Consider the following 27,497-nt stretch of genomic DNA (forward strand, 5'->3'; position numbering starts at 1 on the left):
GAGTATGATCAAGTTTAAGATTTTAAAAGTCCTTAGCTAAATCACGTTGCAGAACAGAGTAGGGATGATTTAATAAAAAAAAAAAAATCTTGCCTTTATATAGGATCTCATCACATCTCAAAAATATCTCAATCCCCTTCACATAGTGAATTCTGGAATACAGTAATGGTTATTCAGGCAAACAAAGCAGTCACACAGAAATACCCCACAAATAACAATGAAATGAAAAACCAGCTGATCTGTTGGTGAGGGAGAAACATTAGTCAGAACACTGGCAGAACGCTCTGATTTTCTTCGAGTATTACCATGGGATCTTTAATGTCTACCTGACCACTGGAAAATTGAATTGCGTTTTAAAATCTCATCTGAGAAACAGCATTTCTGACTACAGCATTCTCTACACCCGAAGACAATAACTGACGCATATATTACACTGACAATTTGTTTTCTACATTCTGATTCATGGAATTCAACAAACATTTCGCATTAAAGTTACCTTCTAATGCGAATGTGTTTTCAGTTTACCAATTATGTTTCACTTTTGTGCCCCGTTACAGAACTTCTGTAGTCTAAAAGCTTTAAATTTCAAGGGCTCAGATTTCTGGGAGGGGTAAAAACGAAAAAAAAAAAAAACTGATGAAACAGCAGAAATCAGAGTTACATGTCGATCAGAATCTTGATCTCTTCAATCCGGCTCTGCTTTATCTCTCGCTGTCTTTTGGCTCCGAAGGCTCCTGCAGCAAGTTCTCGCTTCTTGTTCTGAATCTTGATCATATTTTCCTCCACTGAGTTCTTCACCACGAACTGCAAATGTAAAAGACTGGCATTTATATAGCGCCTTTCACGACCACCGGACATCTCAAAGCGCTTTACAGCCAATTAAGTACTTTTGGAGTGCAGTCACTGTTATAATGTGGGAAACGCGGCAGCCAATGTGCGCACAGGCAAACTCCCACAAACAGCAATGTGATAATGACCAGATAATCTGTTTTCTTGCTTTGTTGATTGAGGGATAAATATTGACCAGGACACCGGAGATAACTCCCCTGCTCTTCTTCGAAATAGTGCTGTGGGATCTTTTATGTCTACTTGAGAGGGCAGACGGGGTCTCGGTTTAATGTCCCATCCGAAACACGGCATCTCCAACAGTGCAGCACTCCCTCAGCACTGCACTGGAGTGTAAACTTAGATTTTTGTGCTCCAGTCCCTGGGGTAGGTCATGAGCCCAAAATCTTCTGATTCAGAGGCGAAAGTGCTGCCCACTGAGCCACAGCTGACACTGAAACGTACACACAAGGCGAGATTTATTGGTCGCTGACAGAACTGCTGTAAACTACAAAGTGGCAGCATCAGCCTCAACAGAATTTGGAATTTAATCTCCAAGCCATGGAAATGTCATGCGAGATCAAATAAATAATCTGCTTTCCTGCCCAGTCTGCAAGAGTTAGTTAAATCTATAGGTGCTTAGATTCAACTTTTTTTTTTTTTGCATCTTCTGGTCATGGCACTGCTCTACCCACCCCCACCTTTTTAGATTCGATGTCGCCAGGTGCTGCAGCTCTTTGCCAGCCCGCTGAGTGTCACTGTACAACATGGAGACCCGCTGTAGAGCAGTGTAGCCCCGCTCGCTGCGCTCACATTGCACGACGACAACAACTTGCATTCATATAGCGCCTTTAAGGTGTATAAACATCACTCATACACAGTGGTCAGCTATGCTACAGTATTTATTTTGATTCGGAAACAGCACCCATACACTGGAAAATCTGACTGACTTAAGAACGTAATAAATAAGAGCAGGTGGTAGACCACACGGCCTCGCGAGCCTGCTCCGCCATTTGATACGAGCATGGCTGTTCCGATCATGGACTCAGCTCCACTTCCCTGCCCGCCCCCATATTACTTTATCGGTTAAGAAACTCCCCATCTCTTCTTAAATCTACTCAATGACCCAGCTTCCACTGCTCTCTGAGGCAGCGAATTCCACAGATTCACAACCCTCAGAAGAAATTCCTCCGACTTGATACGTGAAAATTTGAAACGTTTTGCCGCCAAGGAGAACATGACTGTGCCAAGTCCAAATGAACCCGACCACATAACCAGGGGAAAAAAGCCATTGGCCCATCATGTTGGCTAGATTTGGGAGCAGTTTACTACATCGGGCATGTATGTGTTCGGTTTGTGATTATGTTTCATTGTTAACTTTCCCCTCTCGATTCTTTATGGGCAAGACATTTCTGTGAAACATTTGCAAGTTCAAGACCCGAGATACAAATGGCAGTCTGTGTATAGATAAAGCAGCAAGGGGTGTTGTAGCTTGAACCTAATTCTACTGAATCCTTCACGTGCAAAATATTTTAATTCTTTAGAAAAATAGACTGGAAGAAAGTTGATCGCTTGGGCATTACTCAGTTTAAAAAATCTATCTATATAAAAATCATAGTTACAGGAGAGGAAGGCATTCGGCCCATTGAGTCCGTGCCAACTCTTTCGAAGAACAATCCAGTTAGTCTCACTCCCCAGCTCTTTCCCCATACCCTTGCAATTTTTATTCCCCTTCCTTCGAGTATTTATCCAATTCCCTTTTGAAGGTTACTACTGGCTCTGTATCCACCACTCAAATCTTAACTACTTTGTAAAAACGGTTTTCCTCGTGTCCCGTCTGGTTCTTTTGTTAAGCACATTTAATCTGTGCCCTCTGGTTATCGACCCTTCAGCCATTAGAAATTGTTTCTCTTTACTTAATGATTTTAAAACCTCTATCAAATCTCCGCTGAGCCTTCTCTGCTCTTGGGAGAAATTGTCTTTTTTCCCTCATCCATTTTCTGATTCTTCATCTTCCTCTGCTCGTCTTGCAATCTTAAGTCTTCCTCTTTGTCTCCACGTGCCACTCAATACTTTCTCTCGGTCACCACCTCTCTCCAATTGTCGTATTCTTTTTCTTTGTCTCACAAACTCTCTCGCTTTGCCTCCCTCCTACATTCCCTACTCCTTGCAGCTTTTTTTCGCGCTTTCGTTATGTCTCTTATTCTTCGGTCTCTCAGCGGCTGTCTTAGATCAAGCTCCGAGACTTCCAATTAGCAGCGGAAAATGGATTTTACAAAAATAAAAATGGTGCAGAAAAGATTGAGGGATAAATAAAACAGTGGAGTGGGCCGACCAGAGGGAATGGGGGGGGGAGGGGGAGACGGATGAGTAAATGCTAAAGAATTTTTCAGAGATAATTTAAAATGCCTTTGTGGGGATCAGTTACTGAGCCATCCAATCAGCTGCCGTTTTAAAAAAAACCAAAGACAAATAGCTGAAAAAAAGATTTGAACAAAATCAGACTGAATGTAGAGAGCTTGAATTTATACGCCTTTCATAACCTCAGGACATCCCAAAGTGCTTTAAATAGCACAAATGGCACAAGAGAGATAAACAGACATGAAATGTATTCACCGAGGATCCACAGCACTGGATTGTGCAGTCGACACTAGTGTGGATCTCAGTGTCTGTTTTTGGTAGCGTGCAGTCCAGCACTAGGCAGAAAAAAACAGCTTTTGTATATATTTATTTTCCTATCTAAGTGTGCTAATGGCTTACCTTGGTGATAACAACATCCCTGGTCTGACCCAGCCTGTGGCATCTGTCGAAGCACTGGTCTTCAGCGGCAGGATTCCAGGCCTGGGATACAAAGACACGTTACAGCTCACACTGTTACTGCAAGCTTGAGCTACACAACACATGCCCTCTCCCCTGCCTTTACAAATTTTAGCCAAAGTTGTTTTTTTTTTGTGAAATGGATTTCCTGTCTATCATTTTGTAACCAGACACTTGGGTACGGAGTGAGTAGGGCTTCAGCCGACATCGGTTTTCCCTACCTTTGAAACGTCAGAGATTTTGTTTACAGAATAGAAATCAGGGGCGTGTTAACCAAAAAGCATCAAGAACCATCGTTCATCGATGATCTGGATGAATGAAACAGGGGGACTGACTGCAAGTTTTCTGGGCAGCAAAGGCACATGTGGGAGGTAGGACATTAAATTACATAAAAAGATGGCAGGTGCAAGGGGAGAATAGGCCCTTGTTTCGCAGATGTCTTTGAACAGAGAAAAAATGTTTGTGGCAACTCCAAGCACGTACACACAAAACATGAAGTACTATTGTTAGTCAGGATGCTCCGAAAATATGGCGCCCAGCTCAGTCTCCCTTGTATGGTGGGAGAATATCGCAGCTCTGAAAGAGGGCCATTGGTTCGATACCGGGTTTAAGGGCCTTTAGGTGACGGGGCAGACTTGGAGAGATGGAGCTTCTTACTTTGCAAAAAAATGTAGACGTCGAGGAGATCGGATTGCAATCATTAAAATAATGAAAAGAATTAAACTCAGTCCAGGTGGACGTGTTGTTTGAGCTAGATGGGTGAGGGAGGATCAGACACGCGAGTACAAGTTACGAAAGTATAGCACCGGGTTGGATGGTAGGAGGCATTTATTCTCGCTGAGAGTCGATGACCTCTATACGTTGCTGGGAGTGCAGATTTGCTTAAAAATGGACCTGGATGAGTGGCGGACATAAGTGCATCCAGAAGCTAGGGGAGTCATTGGGGAATATGTCATGGGTTACTAGTCACCATGATCTCCTGCAGTTTTCTTCATCACCTTTGGGGATGGAGGGATTTCCCAGATTTGTTCCCCCTAAAAATGTTTTGCCTGTCGCAGGAGATTGCGTGACTGCGGGGGGAGATGGTGTGTGCAACAATGCCAGGACAGACTCAAATGGACCTGCTAGTCTTTTTCCTCTCATTTGTTTGTAACTAGCTTCCGAGGTGACAATACTCTCTCTTCTCATTTCTTCATCTTTCAGTCCTGGATGTTGTCCAGGCTTTTTTCCTCTTCTCTCAATGCATCTTCTTTTTTGGCCCCATATTCCCCAAGAGTACACAATCGCCGGGAATAGAAACATAGAAAATAGTTGCAGGAGTAGGCCATTCGGCCCTTCGAGCCTGCACCGCCATTCAATAAGATCATGGCTGATCATTCCCTCAGTACCCATTTCCTGCTTTCTCTCCATGGCCCTTGATCCCCTTAGCCGTAAGAACATAATAGTAACATAAGAATTAGGAACAGGAGTAGGCCATCTAGCCCCTCGAGCCTGCTCCGCCATTCAACAAGATCATGGCTGATCTGGCCGTGGACTCACCTCCACTTACCCGCCCGCTCCCCATAACCCTTAATTCCCTTATTGATTAAAAATCTATCCATCTGTGATTTGAATACATTCAATGAGCTAGCCTCAACTGCTTCCTTGGGCAGAAAATTCCACAGATTCACAGCCCTCTGGGAGAAGGAATTTCTTCTCAACTCGGTTTTAAATTGGCTCCCCCGTATTTTGAGGCCGTGTCCCCTAGTTCTAGTCTCCCCGACCAGTGGAAACAACCTCTCTGCCTTTATCTTGTCTATCCCTTTCATTATTTTAAATGTTTCTATAAGATCACCCCTCATCCTTCTGAACTCCAATGAGTAAAGACCCAGTCTACGCAATCTATCATCATAAGGTACCCCCTCATCTCCGGAATCAGCCTAGTGAATCATCTCTGTACCCCCTCCAAAGCTAGTATATCCTTCCTTAAAGGTGGTGACCAAAACTGCACGCAGTACTCCAGGTGCGGCCTCACCAATACCCTATACAGTTGCAGCAGGACCTCCCTGCTTTTGTACTCTATCCCTCTCGCAATGAAGGCCAACATTCCAGTCGCCTTCCTGATTACCTGCTGCACCTGCAAACTAACTTTTTGGGATTCATGCACAAGGACCCCCAGGTCCCTCTGCACCGCAGCATGTTGTAATTTCTCCCCATTCAAATAATATTCCCTTTTAATGTTTCCCCCCCCCCCCCCCCGCCCCCCCAAGGTGGATGACCTCACATTTTCCGACATTGTATTCCATCTACCAAACCTTAGCCCATTCACTTAGCCTATCTAAATCTCTTTGCAGCCTATCTGTGTCCTCTACACAACCCGCTTTCCCACTAATCTTTGTGTCATCTGCAAATTTTGTTACACTACACTCTGTCCCCTCTTCCAGGTCATCTATGTATATTGTAAACAGTTGTGGTCCCAGCACCGATCCCTGTGGCACACCACTAACCGCGATTTCCAACCTGAAAAGGACCCATTTATCCCGACTCTCTGCTTCCTGTTAGCCAGCCAATTCTCTATCCATGCTAATATATTTCCTCTGACTCCGCGTACCTTTATCTTCTGCAGTAACCTTTTGTGTGGCACCTTATCGAATGCCTTTTGGAAATCTAAATACACCACATCCATCGGTACACCTCTATCCACCATGCTCGTTATATCCTCAAAGAATTCCAGTAAATTAGTTACACATGATTTCCCCTCATGAATCCATGTTGCGTCTGCTTGATTGCACTATCCCTATCTAGATGTCCCACTATTTCTTCCTTAATGATAGCTTCAAGCATTTTCCCCACTACAGATGTTAAACTAACCGGCCTATAGTTACCTGCCTTTTGTCTGCCCCCCTTTTTTAAAATCAGATGCATTACATTAGCTGCTTTCCAATCCGCTGGTACCTCCCCAGGGTCCAGAGAATTTTGGTAGATTATAACGAATGCATCTGCTATAACTGCCGCCATTTCTTTAAATACCCTGGGATGCATTTCATCAGGACCAGGGGACTTATCTACCTTGAGTCCCATTAGCCTGTCCAGCACTACCCCCCTAGTGATAGTGATAGTGAATGACAGGCAAGTGAACAGCCGGAGTATCTCCAGCCTCAATCCTCTCACTTGGTTGCCTGCTCAGCCTCACCAAGTGCCGAATACACAGAACGCACTGCCCAAGGAGACTGTGGAGGTCAATCGGAGGCAAATTCAAGAGGGAGCCAAGGATTTTTTTGGGTGGAAGAAGCGAGTGAGAGATGCAGGAAATAAAAGCAGAGATGGAGTTTTGTCAACTTTGGGACAAACCACATGGATCAATATGATCTTTTCAAATTCTCAACATTACTATGTCCTTACTTCGGGCTCAATTTTCCCCAGTATTTGCACCGTTTTTTTTGGGAGCAGGCTGCTTTTTCTGGCCTAACTTAAAAATCCCCAATCAATTTGCACCAGCGTAACTCAGTGGCCTCTCCTGAAAAACCTTCTTAGAGTTAAGGAAATCGGCGCAGGCAAGGAAAGCGGCGTAGCAGATGCCCAGACACAGTGAAAGAGTTGGAGAGAGAGATAGAAAGAGAGACCCAATCCAGTGACCGAGAATGGACCGGACCAGACAGCCTTCGGGCGGAGTTGGAGGCAAGGTGGTGCTTTGTGTTTTTCAATTCTTTTCATATCTTGGGAGCTGGATGTATGCTTCACTTTGCAGCCTCAGCTCGCACTGTGTCCCTGGTTACCATGGCAGCCCGATCCTTTTGGCGCAGATCAAGGTTGCACCCCCCTCGGGTTAGGCCATGCTAAAATGAAGAGATCCAATGGGGAAACTTACAACACTTTTTTTTGGCGTACTTGGGACCCAAAATAAAATCGGGTGTAACTCTTCAAGTATGCCAAGAAAATGCTTTGGGGAAAATTAAGCCTTTAATAACTGCTCTACGTCTAATGTGCAGTTACAGCTGGTTCTGTCTGGCCAACTGATAGCTCGAGTCATGGTAAAGGCAGGACCTCTAGTTCTTGCAATGATATTACACACTGCAAAGTTCAAGCGCAGACAGCGGAAGGAGTGCGCGGCAAACCAGCCCCACCCAGCCCTTCCCTCGATGAATGTCTGTCCCATCTGTAACAGGGACTGTGGCTCTCGTATTGGACTGTTCAGCCTCCAAAGGACTCACTTTGGGAGTGGAAGCAAATCTTCCTCGATTCTGAGGGACTGCCTATGATGATGATCTTTTTATATCCCTGAGAGGCGCCGAGCGGGCTGTCTAGAAAATTAGGGAATGTCAAATGGATGCAAAAGCCTTATATTTATTACACACACCAATTTCCCCAATTACTTTTGTGACTTGTGATGCGGAGGCAATAAGCTTGCTGAAGTCCACAATGAATTCCCATCTGGAGCAGAACACACAATAGGAGGTTCATTTTTCTCTTCAGCGCAGAGGCACAAGAGCTTGGTGGGGCAAGGGCGCTCATTACAAATGCAGGTGTGATCTGCTCACAACTTTCTGTCCATTAATTTTAATGGGCCACCGTGAGCAGCCAGTGTCCGACTTGGAGAGATGGCGTTCGGCCAGGACGACCTGTGGAGCCCAGACACTGCCGATACGGATCTACTTTGGAACTCAAGCCAACGGCCCCAACGACTATCAGCATGCAGCCCATGACTTTGCACTTGGGGAAGCAGCTCTCATGGAAAGACAGCAAGGTTTGTATTCCGGAAGCATGGATGAAAATGGGCTGAAGAGCCTTCTTCATCCAAACATACCTCGAGGAAAGAAGCCAAGCCTTATTTCCATTTATCGGTTGCATCAATTTGGGATCCATTGTAATAAATATGGCTTATGTTGCTTTAAAAAAATGAAGTGCATGTAGTTCCTAATTAAAGGAGAGCCAAATGGGTAAGGAATGTTACATAACACTGGTTTAATGTCATGTTTACTTATAAAAGGAGCAGAGAAGAATACACATTAAGCTAGAGTCTATAATTAAGGAAAGAGTGACTGAATGCCTCAAAAATTTTCAGTTGATCAGAGAGTCAGCATGGACTTGACAGAAGGAGGTCATGACTGACAAACCTGATTGAATCTTTTTTTTGAAGAGGTGCCTAAGGGGAATGTCTACGGATGTTATTTATATGGATGTCCAGAAGGCATTTGATAAAGTCCCACATAAGCGACTGCTATCTGAGGTAGAAGCCCACAGAATTGAAGGAAAATTATTGACCTGGTTAGGTCATTTGGCTGAGCAGCAGGAGACAGAGTGTGGGGATAATTGGCAGGTATTTAAATTGGCAGGATGTGTCTCGTGGTGTCCCACAGGGATCTGTGTTCGGGCCGCAACTATTCACAATATTTATTAACTACTTAGATGATGGCAAAGAAAGTCATATAATCCAAATTTGCCGATGACACAAAGCTTGTAGGCCGTGTAGATGAAAGCATAAAATTACAAAGGGATATTGATACATTAAGTGAATAGGCAAAACTGTGCCAAATGGATTTCAATGTAGCCAGATACAAGACCCAAAAAGGATAGAACAGGGTACTTTCTAAATAGTAAAAAGCTAAAAACAGAATATGTCCAGAGAGACTCGGGGGTTCAGGTACATAGATCATTAAAATGTTATGAACCAGGTACAGAAAATAATCAAAAAGGCTAATGGAATCCTGGCCTTTATATCTAGAGGACTAGAGTACAAGGGGGTAGAAGTTATGCTGCAGCTGTACAAAGCCCTGGTTAGACCACACCTGGAGCACTGTGAGCAGTTCTGGGCACACCACACCTTAGGGAGGTTATATTGGCCTTGGAGGGGGTGCAGCGTAGGTTTACCAGAATGTTACCCGGACTTCAAAAGGTGAAGTTACGAGGATAAATTACACAAACTAGGGTTGTATTCCCTAGAATTTAGGTGGTTATGGGGATCTGATCGAAGTTTTCAGGATATTAAGGGGAACAGATAGGGTAGAGAGAAACTATTCCCGCTGGTTGGGGAGCCTAGGACTAGGGACATAGTCTAAAAATTAGAGCCAGACCATTCAGGAGTGAAATTAGGAAACACTGCTACACACACAGGGTGCCAGAAGTTTGGAACTCTCTTCAGCAAATGGAGATTGATAGCTTTTTGTTAACCAAAGGTATTAAGGTTTATGGGCCAAAGGCCGGTATATGGAGTGAGACCGTAGATCAGCCATGATCTCATTGAATGGTGGAACAAGCTCGAGGGGCTGAATGGCCTACTCTTGTTCCTATAACTCTGACTCTTTATAACCGTAAAAAGGGGATGGGGGTGGGGGGTGATGGCTACACAAATTCTTTGCATTAAACGGGTGAGGTTATCCGACATATTACTCACTGGGTCCATGAGGAACACGCGAGAAGCCGCGGTCAGATTCAAGCCAACCCCGCCAGCTTTCAGCGACAGCAGCATGATGGTCGGGGAGTCCGGCTTACTGCTCTGGAAGGACTCGATGGCGCTTATCCGCCGCTTCTGTGGCATCGAACCATCCAGACGGGTAAAGGCGAAGCCTTCTTGTCTACAAAAAAAGAAAAGCAAAATCACACACGTAGCCCAATCCAATTCCGCTCGGTTATGCCACGTATCCAATGCGACAAAGGGCAGCTTTTGAGGTGCGCAATGACCTCCAACCAAGGCACAAGTCTGAAGCCTGGTGAACAAGTTGCCACCAACGTGACCTCATTAAATACAGTTCTATCCGTAAACAAGGTACAACGTCGTCAACAACTGTGGCAGGTTAAAAAAAAAACAGAAAATAATTATAACAAACGATTTATGCACCCCTTTGTGCTACAGGGGCATTTCCCAGGAACAGCAATGCAGTATAAATAAACCAACTCTTAACAAGCCCCTACACAACAGGGTTTTCACTCGATACCCAAACTGCCACTGACGTCCAAATGATGGCATGTACTTTGGATGTACCATTTTTGGGTGGGCCTAGCTATCGGCTTACCCTTAACAGCCCAACAATGCATCCCAAGCAATGCTACCTGATTGGGCCTGCACCCCTCAGCGCTGGGGAAGGGTGCACGGGCTGACTGAAAGGTGCAAACTTTGTGCTAACTGCACGTGGGTAAGATTAGTAGACACGCTTCGTGTCATTCACATTCAAGGAGAAATTGTCCGCAAGTGAATCTCGCACTCTGCAGTTCACGTTGTCGTTGATTCTGTCCCATGGTATGAACAGGTCAGGTTCAGCACAATAAAGTCTGCCAGAGTCACCGACAGTCAAATAATGTAAGATTTGATCTAGAGGTTTTTTTCTTTTTATAAACACAGCAGTAAAATCTCATTCTATTAAAAGTTAGTCCATTTCTGCAACCTCATCTGTGACAGATAATTAAGCTAGACAATAATGCAGGCTGCAATATTCAGAGCAGCTATGGCTTCGGAAACATTACACGCGAGGCAAACCTGCAGTATACACGGCATGTCTACCTTAAAGAGCACCCAACCCATCACTTAATAAAAATGAGTTGGACCAAAGAACATAAGAAATAGGAGCAGGAGTAGGCCATGCGGCCCCTCGAGCCTGCTCCGCCATTCAGTAAGATCATGACAAGCTCTGCCTTGGGCTGCAGGATGATAATTTACTTATTTTTTCAGTTGCTTTTGATGTGTGGTATGCACGTGGAACCCATAGGTTGAGAAGCTCTTCACAAAGTGATCAACACGTGGGATGGACTTCTGGGTTGGGAAGACCCCCCCCCCCCTCCCGCTCCACCCCACCCCCACACTCAGTCTGGGGAAGGGGAGGCTTTTTATTTTTGATGGGTTGAATGATCTTCCTTGTCCATAACCAGCTCGTCAACGGTTTTAATTCCCTTCTCTGCAGCTTGCAATCATACTTGCAACACTTTCAGAAGCACTTACTAAAACTGCGTCACCCGTTCTTCATGAATAACTCAGCAGTCTTTCCTTCGGTGCATGCCCGCTTAGCCTCACACTGTAAAAGTGCCGTGCACCCAGTGGCTGCTGCTAGTTCAAGGAAGAAAAATAGTGAGGTCTATACCTACCTGAGTGGAGTCTCTATAAGAGTAAGAAAGGCGGTGAACTGAGAGACGACTAAACTTTTGACGGTGGGGTCCTGCTTTCGAAGTTCAATCAAGGAATGCATCAGAGCATCTACCTGCAATTGTACACAGCAAAATTATACAGGTCAGTATTAGCGTATGTACCGACATGCCTTTCTAAAGACTTTCAGAATTATATCCCGTTACTGCGGCACTTTCTTTTAATTGTTCCCCATCCCGTTAAATTTTACTCGAGTGCAATTTTCCGCTCCAGTAATTGGTATGCTCCCTACACCGGTCAAAGTTCGCACCTGGATCTGTCAATAATATCGCAAAGGCCCTAACCCACCAATTTGGATGCAATTAGCAATTCATCACTCTGGCAGGATCAGCACGAGTTCTTTACCATTCAGACCCAATTTACACCAGTAGAGAATAATCAACCCCACCGAAGTTGCATTCATCTTATGGGGTGAGATAAATTGAAGTAGCTCAAGTCCAGGGACTCTAACCTCACTAAAGTGGATAGTGAAATAACTGGTACATGATTGGAATTGGTGCTGGCATTGGGCAAACACAGCACATCACAATACTCTGAACAAGCTATCTCCAGATTGATGCTGTGTGGGGATCATGTCTTCACAAAATGGTAGCCATTTTTGCCTGTATAATAAATCACTGTACTTCAAAGTAATTAATTGTCAGTTGTTACCAATTCAGAGTTTTGGGCTTAGATATTCCCTCAAGTACAGCAGTGCACAATATCCAACTATACAATAGCAGAATAGGGATGTGATAATAGTATTCCCATGTAATCTGAACACTCTAGCAGCTCCGCTGGGCAGGCTACATAGTTCGCATGCCAGACGCGAGACTCCCAAGGCAAAGGCTCTGTGCGGGGCTCCTTCATGGCAGGCGAGCCAAAGGTGGGCAGCGGAAACGTTACAGGGACGCCCTCAAAGCCTCCCTGATAAAATGCGACATCCCCACTGACACCTGGGAGTCCCTGGCCCAATACCGCCCCAAGTGGATGAAGTGCATCCGAGAGGGCGCTGAGCACCTCGAGTCAACGCCGAGAGCGTGCAGAAACCGAGCGCAGGCGGCAAACCAGTCCCACCCACCCCTTCCCTCAACGACTATCTGTCCCACCTTTGACAGGGACTGTGGCTCTCGTATTGGACTGTTCAGCCACCAAAGAACTCATTTCAGGAGTGGAAGCAAGTCTTCCTCGATTCCGAGGGACTGCCTATGATGATGATGATGATGATCTGCCTTTGCAGGATCACTGATCCAATGTTTCTATTCCATCTCCCTCTCTTCACAACCAGAAAGCAACCAAGAAACTTCCTAACACAATGGATATGTGGAGTCTATCGAATGCAAAGACACACTAATGAATTGCTGATTGCCTATACGTGGTAACTAATCATTAAAGCTAACTCATTAATACTTTAACCACTTATCAGGGCCTTTATTTTATTTAAATTGTCGGAGGTGAGATTAGATTCAGATGAGATTAAACCGAGACCCCGTCTGCTCTCTCTCAGGCAGACGTAAAAGATCCCATGGCACTATCTTGAAGAAGAGCAGGAGAGTTAACCCCGGTGCCCTGGCCAATATTTATCCCTGAATCAACATAACAAAAACATATTATCTGGCCATTATCACATTGCTGTTTGTGGGAGCTTGCTGTGCGCAAATTGGCTGCCGCGTTTCCCACATTACAACAGTGACTACACTCCAAAAGTACTTCATTGGCTGTAAAGTGCTTTGAGACATCCGGTGGTCGTGAAAGGCGCTGTATAAATGTAAGTCTTTAAATTTATATAGAATATATTCAATTATAAAATCATTAATTATAATGTATAACATTTATAAAGTAACTTAAGTATATAAACATTACCAATGTGTAAGACTTGCCACCAGGGGGCGCACCTGTGGGAGACCCAAGGGTCACCTGCACACCTTGGGCAAGCAGGTATAAAAGGCAGACTACCATGCTACCTCCTCACTCTGGAGTTCCATTAAAGAGACCAAGATCACAACAGTTTGAGCTTACAATATACACAGTCTTGTGGAGTTATTCTGAACATAACATAACTCCTTATTCAAATCCCTTCAATGGAAAAAAAGTCAAAACAAATCTTAACGTGAGGCGGTGAAGCAAGGCCTGATAATGCACAATACGACGAAAGAGCTTCAGTTCTCCCCACCCACCCCGTCAAACAACAAGGAGTAACTGGAAAAACTGGCTTCTGTATGTAGAAAAAAGATGCTTGTGTCATCCAGTTTTCTTTAGAAATCTCCATTTAGCTCACTGTCAAACCAGACTGTCCAGGCCCAGAATGGACAAGCAGCAATCCTAGAGGTACTATACTATACTAAACTATACTAAAGGCGGAAAACACTAAAAATCACTCAAGACATTCCCTGCCCTCAATATCTTAGATAGAAACTCACTTGGGCCGAGGAATGTTACATTAATTTCACCCAACTGTGCTCCCCACCCCCCCCCGCCTCCCCCATCCTCTGCCACTAAAATAAGTGACAAAAATTGCCCTCCTGCCCAGGAGTTATCCAGCCTGTTTTGTCATTTTGAGGTTAAATTTGAGCAACTCAATTGACATTTGCTGTCCAATTTATCAAAAATGAGCTCTCGTGCAGACAAGACTACGAATGTTGCAGCTGCTGGTTTTCCAAATGTCTGCAGGCCGACATTCCACAGATAACATCCAAGCCATCTCACAAATTCTCCCCTTCCTGACAGCAGTGCTGCTGCCCACAAATGGTTGGACAGGGTTTCAAGACAAGAACTCAAAGCTTCTGACTGACCTTTGAACTGGAGACCCAGGCCTGCTGAGTTTTGTCAAGTGCGGCAGAGTCTGTCTCTTCAGGGGGGCACTCCACCAGCTGTTCCACTCGGATCTCGGTCCTGCACAAGGGACACCTGGAGGTGGGCTGAGAGACAAGCAGGGAGGGAAAAGGAGGCAAATTTAATGAGACACATCCACCGATTAGACACGCCTGACGAGCTTGTGAGAATTGAAGCTCCCGTGTTTACACTGATAAAGCTAACGGGTGCGGTAGCATCGTGGTTATGTTACTGGACTCGTAATCCACAGGCCTAGGCTAATGATCCGGAGACACCAGCTCGACAGCAGCTGGGGAATTTAAATTCAATAAATAAATAAAGCTAATATCAATAATGGTGACCATGAAACTACCGGATTGTCGTAAAAACCCATCTGGTTCACTAATGTCCTTCAGGAAAGGGAATCATCCGTCCTTACCTGGTCTGGCCTACATGTGACTCCAGACCCACAGTGATAGAGAATTCAAACAGGCTGCATTTAGACAAGTTGAGAAAACAGACTCCAATGACTACGTGCAGTTCAGCATGTTGCATTAAGTCATCAATCAACTTGACATTTTAGGACCTTGGGTAGCGAGCCAATTAAAAGGTTAAAAGACTATTAATTGAGCCAATAAGGTCAAAGAAGGCAAGTTCTTTTCTGTAAATTGATCCAGGTATAAGTACAACCATTTTGACCATGTGGTCCCAGAAGGACAAAGACCTGGCTTAAAGCCAAGAACTTGTTACTGCTGTCTGCCAAAAATAAAGAAGTTAAAACTACAATCGGAGTTCGTATTTCATTGGAAATTAAGAGATCTAACAATTTTGGCATCACGAACAGGATCGCTGAAGAAAGAAACTGAATTTTGGACATCGGACCTACATACTGAGGTAAGGACACCTCTTTTTAAAAATCCTCGGTCAAAAGTCTAAATTTGCCTCTCCTTCTACGCGATTCCGAAAGCCTCCGGTTTGCGAACCCTCCGGTTGGTAGTCGGCTCGAGGTCCAATAGACGTCTAAACTTCTGCGGTGTGTTAGTTAATTAATCACCGACCTATTGATCGGCTGGAAAGCCTACAACTCGAGACCCCAGTAAAGAAATCAGTATTATGGCAGCAGGAGATAAGAGCAAAGAATTGCCTACAACTGTTAAAGGTGGGCAGGCACCACCTGAAGTTTCGCTAGATTTAATTCTCGAACAGTTGAAAGACTACATAGAGCAACAATTCAACTTATCTAAAACCCGTATTAAGATCGAACAAAAGTACGGAACCTCCTTGGACGAGATTAAAAGGGTCTGGGGAAAAACGACCCGTATGAAAAATAAAGAGCGAACTAGATGGTCCGTAGCGGTTATGGGCCAGATTCGAAAGTGAAATGAAATTATAATGCGTTCCCAACATGATCGAGAACTGACCAGTACAAAGGATCAATTGCAAGCAGTTTGTGCACAGCTGCGACAGAAAAAGCTTGAACTTGAAAAGCTGGAAGCGGAAGTTAAAGATCTTAAAGGTGAAATTAAAGAATGGAAAAAATCATTAGGTCAAGAGACAGTAATAGGAAAAGGAAAATGTATTGGTCAATTCCCAGGGTACCCATGTTTGGATAAATTAAAAGCGCAAACCCGAAGACACGACCGAGGAATAGATACGGTTTCTGAATCCTCCGACAATACAGTGTCGGAGGATGATGAAGAATTAGGGGTGCGCTTTGCCCCGTTTAAAAAAAGACAAGTTATAGTCAAATCAGAAGAGACTGCGGATGAGGGCGGAACCAAAAAAACAAAGAAAAGGGTGTACGAAGAATACTTAGTTCATGATCCGGCAGACCCAGAGAAAATTGATAAATGGTCCAAGGAATTGCCCAATCCAAAGAAAGGGGGAGTAAAAACGTGGGACCAATTGGACCGCTTAAGAAATATATATCAACTTCACCCCTGGGACGGAGTGCAAATTTTGACCATAATGGTGCCAAAAACACAGGGAAGAAAATTGCACGACAAGGTAGAAGAAGCTTTGGGGCAGGATGAGCAAGATTTAGATGCAGGATGGGAGGCGATTAAACACTGGCTGCAAGCCTTCAGTCCAGCTAAGACAGACTGGGGGAAAATTGCAGCCTGCCAACAGAAAGGAACAGAGGAGGTCCTGGAGTATGACGAGCGGTTTAGATGCACGTGGCTAGAACATTCGGGTATGAATAATACAGATGAGGAAATGGATGAACAAGTGTTTGGACCCCTGAAAGCAGCTTTCGTGGCAGGTCTAAAGCCAGAACTGTCCAAAATACTTAAGGTAGTGTTACCGGACTGGGAAGGTAGAGGAACTACCTTTGCAGCATTGGTGGATCGATGTAACCAATTAGATCGGGATATGGGAGCTAAAGTCCGAGCTGTACAGGCCATGGGCTGGAAATCCCAGGATTCCGATAAACAGTTATTCGGAAAATTACCCGGAAAATGTCATTATTGTGGGAAAGAAGGTTACTGGGCCAAGACGTGCAGGGCAAAACAGAAAGGTCGTGGCTGGGGGAAAGAGGACGCAGCCAGGGATACAATTCAGCCAACAAGCCAGGCTTGTCACAAGATAACGACCTCATAGAAGCATTTAAGCGACTGACAATACAACAGAAGAGTTACTTGGGATAGCAAAAAACGATTAGAGCCCACCCTGGCCCCCCTCCTCGCACTAATACAACAAAGGGGAGATGGGCTATATATAACTGAGGGTGGACGATAAGGATGTGGACTGTCTTTTAGACAGGGGCGGAATTAACATGCTTACCCCTACAATATGGAGACTTTTTGCCGTTGGATGGTAGGGCACGTACAGCCTATGGAGTTGGGGGCCATAAAATGGAAATGAAAAGGACACCACAGGTACTTATAGGGCTGGGTCCACATGAACTAACCACGCCGGTCTGGATAAGCCCAGTAGATCAACCCCTTTTGGGAATGGACGTTCTAATCCAAGTAGATTCATTGTTGCATTTTGAGGATGGTCGGGTGACATGGTCAATTAGAACTTTGAAGAAAGAATAATTGAAGGAACACCCGATATGGGCTAAAGATAAGAATGATTGTGGCCTACTCCAGATGGAGCCTGCGTCATTTACCAGGACCAAGCCTCCATGCACTAAACAGTATCCCATCAGTCCAACTGCCATCGCGGGGATCTTACCGGTTATTCAGCAATTGGAGAAACAAGAGGTGCTTATTAAAACGCATAGCTCCTCCAATAGCCCTGTGTGGCCGGTACAGAAATCTAATGAGACTTGGCGTTTGACTTTAGATTATAGGAAAGCTAACCAGTGTATTGATCAAAAAGCTCCTTTGGTCGCAGATCCCTCCACCATTTTTAATGCCCTCAAACCGGAACATAAATATTTCTCTGTTATAGATATGGCCAACGGATTTTGGTCGGTGCCTCTGGCATCGGAGGTTCGACAGTGGTTTGCTTTCACGGTCCAAGGACAACAGTATACTTGGACCCGGTTACCGCAGGGTTTCCACAACAGCCATACGATATTCCACATGGCTTTACAAAGCTATTTGCGAGAATTACCTCCCCTGTCATCCACAGTCATCCAATATGTAGACGATATCCTGCTAACTTCAAACACGGAAGAACAGCATGAACAAGATTTACGAGCTTTGCTGGATCACCTTCGGCTGAAAGGACATAAAGCCAGCATCGACAAAGCACAAATATCCCAAGAAGAGGTTGTATACCTGGGACAAAAGATTTCACAAGGAAAGAGAGAACTTACCCAGGATAGAACTGCAGCCATTCGGGCTGCTAATAGACCCACTACTATTCAGGAACTAAGGTCCTTTTTGGGATTGTGTAACTTTAACAGAAATTGGATTGACTCCTTCACACAGCTTGCTCAGCCACTGAATGATATTTTAAAGGGGAAACATGCCTCTAAAGAAGCCATCACCCTCACTAAAGAACAGCAAGAGGCCTTCCTGAGTTTGAAAAAGACCTTGTGTTCGGCACCGGCTCTGGGAATCCCCGACAGTGGTAAGCCATTTACCCTGTTTGTCCATGAGAAAGAAGGATATATGACAGCTATACTGACACAAGAACATGGGGGATCGGTAAAGACCTATTGGCTATTATTCGGCAAAACTGGATGCGGTAGCCCTCGGATGGGGAAGTTGCCTAAGGGCCGTGGAAGCTACATGTCGAGTGGTAATGACCACTGCGGGTCTAGTCCTCGACCAAAAGCTGATTGTCAAGTGTCCCCACACCGTACACGCTTTGCTGTCTATGAATAGAATCTCTCAGGTGACAGCAGCAAGATGGACCCGCTGGACAGCAGTTTTGGAAGCTCCTAATCTCCATATCGTCCGGGCCAGCCCGGCTAATCCCACAACTATGCTCCCGATGTCAGAATCGAGGGAGCAAGAGGGGGGAGAATGTGAAGAGCATGACTGCGTGGAGATTTTAAAAGAAACAGAAGAAGCAGCCTTAGCAGCAGAGGAGCCTCTGCACAACCCATACCTCATCCTGTTTACAATGGTTCCTCCTTTGTTGACAATGGTACCAGAAAAGCAGGATGGGCAGTTACAACCTTATATGAGGTAGCGGCAAAAGGATGTTTACCCTCAGGAACGTCAGCACAACAGGCCGAGTTACGGGCCCTGTCAGAAGCATGTCGAATAGCAGAAGGACAGAGAGCTAATGTCTACACAGATTCGTGTTTGCTTTTGGAGTCGCTCACGACTTTGGTATGTTATGGCGGAAGAGGATTCCTCACTGCTGCTGGTACACCTATCCGAAATGGAAAAGAAGTCCGAGACTTACTGGAGGCCATACAATTACCTCAGGAAATGTCCATCCTGAAGTGTAAGGCCCATACCAAGGAAAATACCACAGAAGCACAGGGAAATGCCCTAGCCGACCAGGCAGCTAAAGATGCCACCTCACAGGGCGTTCCTCCAGAAGAACCAACACAGATGTGCAGATTGAAAGCACTCAGGACTCTGACACGAGACCTTCAAACAATGCAAGGCGAGTGCTCCCGAGAGGAAAAATGGACATGGATTGAGGCAGGAATTAAGCTATGCGAAGATGGTGTCTGGAGATAGAGTTACCGACAAGCCAGTCGCGCCACAAGCGCTTATGCCTTTTTTAGCCCAACAGATCCACTCGTGGGGACACTTGGCCTCAACAGATGACGGCACGGTTCCAGAAAAGCTGGTGGGGTCGGGGATTTAAAAAACATGCCCAGCTGGTAACAGACCGCTGTGTGATCTGCCAGAAAAATAATTCTGGACCCATCACGGTAATGCCCCAACTGAGGCCCCCTGCCCCTGTCGGACCATTCCAGCATCTGCAGGTTGATTATATATCTCTTCCTTCATGCCAAGGATACACTAACATTCTTGTCATGGTCGACAGATTCTCTAGATGGGTAGAAGCTGTCCCAACTAAAAGAGCCACAGCCAATCACACTGCAAAGGTCTTGTGTAAGGATTACATTCCCCGATGGGAAGTCCCGAGTAGCATTGACTCAGATCAGGGAACACACTTCACAGGTGCTGTCTGCCAAGAAGTCTGTAGGTTACTGAACATTACGTGGGATTTACACAGTCCTTATCATCCACAATCATCAGGACAAGTAGAACGAATGAATCGAACTCTGAAACAACGGCTTGCCAAATATCACCAAGAAGGAACACCATAGCCCCAGGCACTACCAATAGTGCTATGTAGCATTAGGGCAACCCCGAACAGAACTACAGGTCAAAGCCCATTTGAAATTATAACAGGAAGACCCATGTCGCTGCCAGGAACTATCGATTTACGGAAAGCTGATGTTCACTTAATGAGTGACACTTTGTTATCATACTATCAGAACTTTACCAATGCTATTAGTTCTGTTTCCCGACAGGTATCGGCAGCTTGGGGTAATCCACCCGAAGGAGGACACGACATCATCCCAGGAGTCTGGGTGTATGTGAAAAAGTTACATAAAGAACCTTTGGGTGCCAAGTGGGAGGGACCTTATCAAGTGTTATTGACCACCCAGGCAGCTGTTAAAGGTCCAAGGAAAGAAAGCCTGGATCCACGCTTCACACGTTAAACGAGCACCCGTAACTGAAGCTGAAATCTAATAAGGACGATTACTTTTTGCCAAAATGTATAAATTTACTGAATTATTGATTGTAGGTATTCTAGGCATAGGCCTACTTCTTACTAGCCGACCCTCTGCACCAAAGGGAAATAGTATGGGGTAGCAAGGGAATTACATGTAAATACCTTTTTATATATGTCATACATTTATGCCAAACAAGGTAACATTTCTATTTGTTGGGTGTGTGCGCATATTCCTATTCACTCAAAGGGAGGGATTCCCTTGAGGCCAGTTCCCTTGAATATCTCGGAAATGGCTGAGTGGATAATTAATCAAAACAAAACAGGCAATGCGTTTCAGGATACGGAAAACTGGGCACGTAAATGGAAGTCAGCAGGTTACAATCTGACTACCTTTGAAGGGGGATACCAACCGTGCTACAATAATTCCAAACGGCCCCCATTTTTTGTTATCACTAATACAACAGGAATAGGAAGACCGGGGGAATCGGTCTGTCTGATTAGAAACATCAAAGGAGGCCAAAATATGGGGTATAGTAACTGCTCCCGGAACTATAATATAATCAAGCCACGGAACCGTCCAAACTGGGCCAATGTGGGAATTTTTAACGTAACGGGGATTCTGAATAAAACAGATGGAAAACAGATGTTGCTGACAAAGAAACAGCTAACATTCATTGCATATAATGGCACCTATTGGGTGTGTGGCCACAAGGCCTACCCTTGGCTGCCCCAGAATTGGACGGGATCCTGTTATTTAGCCTACAGTGTGCCTTATGCGTATCATATAAAGTCACTGTCGGAACATTTACACCGTCCTAAGAGAGCTATCACAGAAACAGAGGTTCTTTGCCATTCTGATCCCCAGGTATGGGACCGCCAGACTGGCAAGGGAATCCATTAACATGGCATCCGTTGTGGAACGGGTAGCCAATGATACCTCAGAGGCCCTAGTTAAAATCAATGCAGAAATGGTAGCAATCCGCACAGTAGCCCTACAGAATAGACTGGCCCTTGATTACATCCTGGCTGAAAAGGGAGGTACTTGCACCCTACTCGGAACTGAGTGTTGCACATATATCCCAGATAGCTCCGAAGAAATTATCCACTTAGCGGAGCATATCCAAAAGGAGGTAGAAAAACTTAAGCAACCCCCATCATTCACTTTGTGGAGTGGAGCCACTGAATGGCTAGGTTCAATAGGAACTTCATTGGTGGAAGGTTTCATTCTATTTGTTGTAATTGTTTTACTTTTATATTGTTTGTTTATGTTGATTAAATGTTGTTGCGACCAGGCGGCTGTAGCTGCTGTCCCGCAGGTGAGACACCTTGCAGGTCCCAGCAGACCGTCTGTACGTGGCACAGGGGTATGTTATGCTTAAGGGAAGGTTGCTTACTGGTTGAATTAAGATATTGATTTGGATTAAATTGGAATAAGGTAATTAACCTACTAAAACTAGACTTTCATTGTGGCCACGATGGAACTCGGGTTGGTGTAAATTTGTGTGGAAGCTACTAGTCCGGACATGTGGCGAAACACATCAACAAATTTTAGAAGGAAACGCTATTAACATGTATGAAATTATTTTGTAGAATGTTTAACCAGTGATACCTGATGTTTTATGATTCAGTTTGTGAAAGAATCAAAGGGGGGATTGATAGAGAATTCAAACAGGTTGCATTTAGACAAGTTGAGAAAACACAGACTCCATTGACTACGTGCAGTTCAGCATGTTGTATTAAGTCATCAATCAACTTGACATTTTAGGACCTTGGGTAGCGAGCCAATTAAAAGGTTAAAAGACTATTAATTGAGCCAATAAGGTCAAAGAAGGCAAGTTCTTTTCTGTAAATTGATCCAGGTATAAGTACAGCCATTTTGACCATGTCGTCCCAGAAGGACAAAGACCTGGCTTAAAGCCAAGAACTTGTTACTGCTGTCTGTCAAAAATAAAGAAGTTAAAACTACAATCGGAGTTCGTATTTCATTGGAAATTAAGAGATCTAACACACAGCTATGTGGTTGACTCTTAACTGCCCTCTGAAATGGCGGCTCACCACCACCTTCTCAAGGGCAATAAATGCCGGCGTTGCCGGCAACACCAATATCCTGTGAACGAATACATTTTTAAAAAGCACTTCGTACCGCGCCTACGCTACGGGTCCGCTGAAATTCACTGTATTTATACTGCAAGGACACCACAGCACGCTCCAGTGTTTAAAAAATCCTTTCCCAATGTCACGGCTCAAATTATTGGATCATTCAATGCTGCTGGCAGCGGCCCATTATGTTTGCCATTGGTCACAATGCCCTTTTGGGGTCGCAAAGCAACGCCGAGGTGGGTTTCTAAGCCATCAGAGGCACTGGTATTGGTACTTTTTTTTTTTATATTACAGCATCACCACTATAGCATAAATGCACCAGTGTGCGTACAGCCCACCAGAAGACCCTTCCAACACAGCCAGGAAAGTAGCAGCAGCCTCCTGTGTAGACTCCGGTGCAATTTTTCAGTGGGCATTTGTTAATACCTTTTAAGGCTTTTATCATTCTGCAGCAAAAAGAGGAAAACTTTTAAAGGAAGTACTACAAATGATTTTTTTTTTTAAAAAACAATTAATTTTGAAAATGTTCCCAGTTTGCAATCGATCAGTACAGCACATTTGCTCCAGTGAACTCAACATGTGCCTTTTCCCCGATCAATAGTAATGTTGTCAGTTGTCAAACCAATTACAAAAAATTTTAGAACTTAAACCCCTTGTTTTAAAAAAGATGTATATAAATATTTAAGACATTATCCCTAATAAAAATTAAATTATAACGACAAGTCATTAGATTTGTGTTTAGAGAAATATGCCACTGGTCTTTTACATCAAACATTAAGCATATCTATGGCTGCAGATAGACCACAACTATTACACGGACGTGACGGAGTTTTGCTTGGTATCAGCGTTAATCATTGTAGTGTAGATCTAGAGTTAGGTTCACTGTGACTCTTGAGGAGCAAGGCTCCCTCCACTCCACTTTGCTCCAGAGTCAGGTTAGGCCTTGGCTGTAGATTTATCGTTTTTTTGAAGTATGGTGGTTCAGTGATTATAGCCTCGGATATATGGGGTCACGAATTCAAAGCTCACCAACGGCAAGTAATAAAACTGGATTGAATGAATCATAGAATCTATCATAGAATCTTACAGCACAGAAGGAGGCCATTTGGCCCATCATGATCGTGCCGGTTCTTTGAATCGCACTGCTCCGCTCCTTCCCCATAGCCCTGCAAATCTTTCCTTTACATGTACACATCCAATTCCCTTTAGAAAGTTACTATTCAATCTGCATCCACCACCCTTTCAGGCAGTGCACTCCAGATTCATTGTGTAATTTAAAAAAAAATTCTTATCTCCCCCTCTGGTTCTTTTGCCAATGATTTTCAATCTGTGTCCTCTGGTTACCGACCCACGTGCTAGTTCCGCCTGGTAATGTGTCAGCTGGCACCAGGAAAACTGACCATTGAAAGATGCCGATTGTTGTAAAAACCCAACGATTTGCCAAATGCCCTTCAGAGAACAGGGTCTGCTCCCCCTTACACGATCAGGCCAACAAATTACTTCAGTTCCACAGTATGTAGTTAACTCTTGATGTCTTCCGAAATGACTTAGGAAACTATTCAATTATAACAACTACTTCAAGAAGACCCACCTCAAGGCAACTAAGGATTGTCAATAAATGCAGCAGTGCCAAAATCCTAAGGACAAATAAAGAGAGAACATATACTACAACTTATTTAGCATCTGTTTGAAGCAAAACCACCAAATGCAGCCTTAAATAAATACGCCAGAAAGTTCCTCAGGGATTTTCCCAATCCATCACCGTAACGTCAGCGGAACATTGGCACGTGAACAGGGTTTCCGCTGAAGATACAGTGGCAAATCGGGAGAACCCCCCCCGCCCCGCCGGAGGAAATTCCTGGCACTAATGTCAACACAAACTTTCGTAGAAATCGCCTAAAATCCACACACTACAGAAGCTTTTGCGTAAAGTGGCACTGCGGCCATCCACTGACCTGCTCATTCCGAATAACCTGGCAGATACACGGCCTGCAGTAAACGTGGGCGCAGTGTGTAATCACAGGAAAGGTTAGCGATTCCAGGCAAATGGCACATTCTTCATCAGAGCCATAACTCAAAACTAGTTTAATCTTCTTCACCAACTTCTCCCGCAGCTCATCAGGAGTGGCATTATCTATGAAAGAGAGGGAGAAGAGGAGTGAGAGAGAGAGAGCGCGAGAGGGAGAGAGAGAGAGAGCGCGAGAGGGAGAGAGAAAGAGAGCGTGAAAGAGCGTATTCATCTCCATTTAGTATACTTCCATTTAATGAACAGAAATAACCAACCCTTCCAATTTTAACCATTTACACAAACTCAAATCTAACCTGACTATTGACGTAGCGCAGCCAGATGCTACATATCTAGTCTAGGAAATAGTCCTGTTTGGATAAATCATTCATTTGGATAGAAACATAGAAAATAAGTGCATGTGTAGGCCATTCGGCTCCTCGAGCCCGCACCACCATTCAATAAGATCATGGCTGATCATTCACCTCAGTACCCCTTTCCTGCTTTCTCTCCATACCCCTTGATCCCTTTAGCCGTAAGGGCCATATTTAACTCCCTCTTGAATATATCCAATGAACTGGCATCAACAACTCTCTGCGGCAGGGAATTCCACAGGTTAACAACTCTGTGAGTGAAGAAGTTTCTCCTCATCTCAGTCATAAATGGCTTACTCCTTATCCGAAGACTGTGTCCCCTGGTTCTGGACTTATTCTTCCCGCATCTAACCTGTCCAATCCCGTCAGTATCTTATACGTTTCTATGAGATCCCCTCTCACCCACAGGCCATTCGGCCCATCGTGCCTGTGTCGGCTCTTTGAAAGAGCTATAGTTAGTCCCACTTCCCTGCTCTTTCCCCATCGCCCTGCGATTTTCTCCTCTTCAAGTAAATATAGAAGATAGGACAGATGGACATGACATTGGATGATGAGATTAGCAATTAGATAAGTGTATTTTAAATAAAGGGAGAGGATATATTAAATAAACTAATCAAACAAAAAATATAAAACCCTTGGTCCGGATGGATTGCATCCATGCATTTTAAAAGAAGCTAAGGAAGAGATAGCAGAGGCATTACTACACATATTTAATAACTTATTAGAAAAAAGTGTAGTGCCAGAGGACTGGTGGATAGCTAAAGTAATACCTATATTTAAGATGGGGCACAGAGCATGTTCAGGGAATTATAGACCAGTCAGCTTAACATCAGTCGTAGGAAAAATAATGGAATTCCTACTAAAGGAGAAAATAGAACATCTAGAAACCAAGAATAATAATGAATAGTCAGCATGGATTTCAAAAAGCAAAGTCTTGCTTGCCCAACCTCATTGAATTTTTTGAAGTGGTAACAAGAGAGAGTAGACCATGGTAATGCAGTCGATGTAATTTATCTAGATTTTCAAAAGGCCTTCGATAAGGTACCCCATAATAGACTGATGAACAAGGTCAGAGAATGCAGAGTCAGGGGACAAGTAGCAGAATGGATAGCTAGCTGGCTTCAAGATAGAAAGCAGAAAGTGGGGGTAAACTATAGCTATTCACAGTGGCAGAAGGTGGGTAGTGGTGTACCACAAGTATCAGTGCTGGAACCACTTGTACTGGATCCCTTGCCTTTTGTGGTATATATCAACGATTTAGATTTGAATATAGGGAGTGTGATTAAGAAGTTTGCAGACAACACTAAAACTGGCTGTGTGGTTGATAATGAAGAGGAAAGTCACGGGCTGCAGGAGGATATCAATCTACTGGTCAGGTGGGCAGAGCAGTGGCAAATATAATTTAACTCAGAGAAGTGTGAGGTGATGCACTTTGGGAGGGCTAATAAGGAAAGGTTATACACATTAAGCGGTAGGCCACTTAATAGTGCAGATGAACAAAGGGACCTTGGAGTGCTTCTCCATAGATCCCTGAAAGTAGGCCAGGTGGATAAGGTGGTTAAGAATGCTTGCCTTTATTGGCCAAGGCATAGAACGTAAGAGCAGGGAGTTTATGCTTAAATGATATAATACTTTGGTTAGACCATAGCTGGAGTACTGTGTGCACTTCTGGTCGCCATATTATAGGAAGGACGCGATTGCACTATGATGCTGCCTGGAATGGAGTATCTTAGTTATGAGGGCAGATTAGATAAGCTGGGTGTGTTCTCATTAGTACAGATGAGGTCGAGAGGTGTACAAAATATTGAGGGGCCTGAACATAGTGGATAGTAAGGGTCTATTTCCATTGGTAGAGGGGGCTATTACGAAGAGGCATAGTTTTAAGGAGGTTGGTGGAAGGTTTAGAGGGGATTTGATGGGAGGGAGGCTTCTTTACGCAGAGGGTTGTGGGGATCTGGAACTCGCTGCCTGGAAGAGTGATGGATGCAGAAACCCTCACCACTTTTAAGAAATGGTTGGATGGGCACTTAAAAGTGCAGTAACCTGCAAGGTTACTTTGTGTATCTGTAAAGCATGCACTCCCATGTTCCGCCACCAGGGAGCGCATCCCCTGAAGTCCCAAGGGATCCCAGCATCCCTTGGGAGTACTGTATATAAGCCGGCCCCTAAAGCCTGTTATTCACTCTGGAGTGTCTTATTAAAGACTGAGGTCACTGTTACTTTAACCTCCCTGTGTGCAGTCTCAACTGTGTTAGGAACACAATAACTAGCGACGAGTATACGAATCCAACGCAAAGATGCAACAAACTGTGGGCATCCTGGAGAAGTTCTGGGAGGGTGAGGACTGGGAAGCATATGTCGAACGGCT

The 27,497-nt window shown here is 44.5% G+C and overlaps 1 protein-coding gene across 4 annotated transcripts in view; it reads right to left on the reverse strand.

Annotated features, from left to right (window-relative positions):
• Positions 1-27,497, reverse strand: part of hltf (helicase-like transcription factor) — a 109,781-nt gene continuing 82,284 nt past the window's right edge. For all 4 annotated transcript variants that reach the window (XM_070883682.1, XM_070883683.1, XM_070883679.1 and 1 more), the window contains 6 exons: positions 24,706-24,884; positions 14,524-14,649; positions 11,695-11,807; positions 10,013-10,193; positions 3,586-3,666; positions 1-804 (listed from right to left, as the gene is read on the reverse strand). In XM_070883682.1, the coding sequence (XP_070739783.1) occupies positions 658-804; positions 3,586-3,666; positions 10,013-10,193; positions 11,695-11,807; positions 14,524-14,649; positions 24,706-24,884 (827 nt within the window). In that variant the 3' untranslated portion in view covers positions 1-657. The remainder of the gene's footprint in view (positions 805-3,585; positions 3,667-10,012; positions 10,194-11,694; positions 11,808-14,523; positions 14,650-24,705; positions 24,885-27,497) is intronic.

The sequence above is a fragment of the Pristiophorus japonicus genome, chromosome 6 (genome assembly GCF_044704955.1).
Source record: "Pristiophorus japonicus isolate sPriJap1 chromosome 6, sPriJap1.hap1, whole genome shotgun sequence".
Lineage (NCBI taxonomy): Eukaryota > Metazoa > Chordata > Chondrichthyes > Pristiophoridae > Pristiophorus > Pristiophorus japonicus.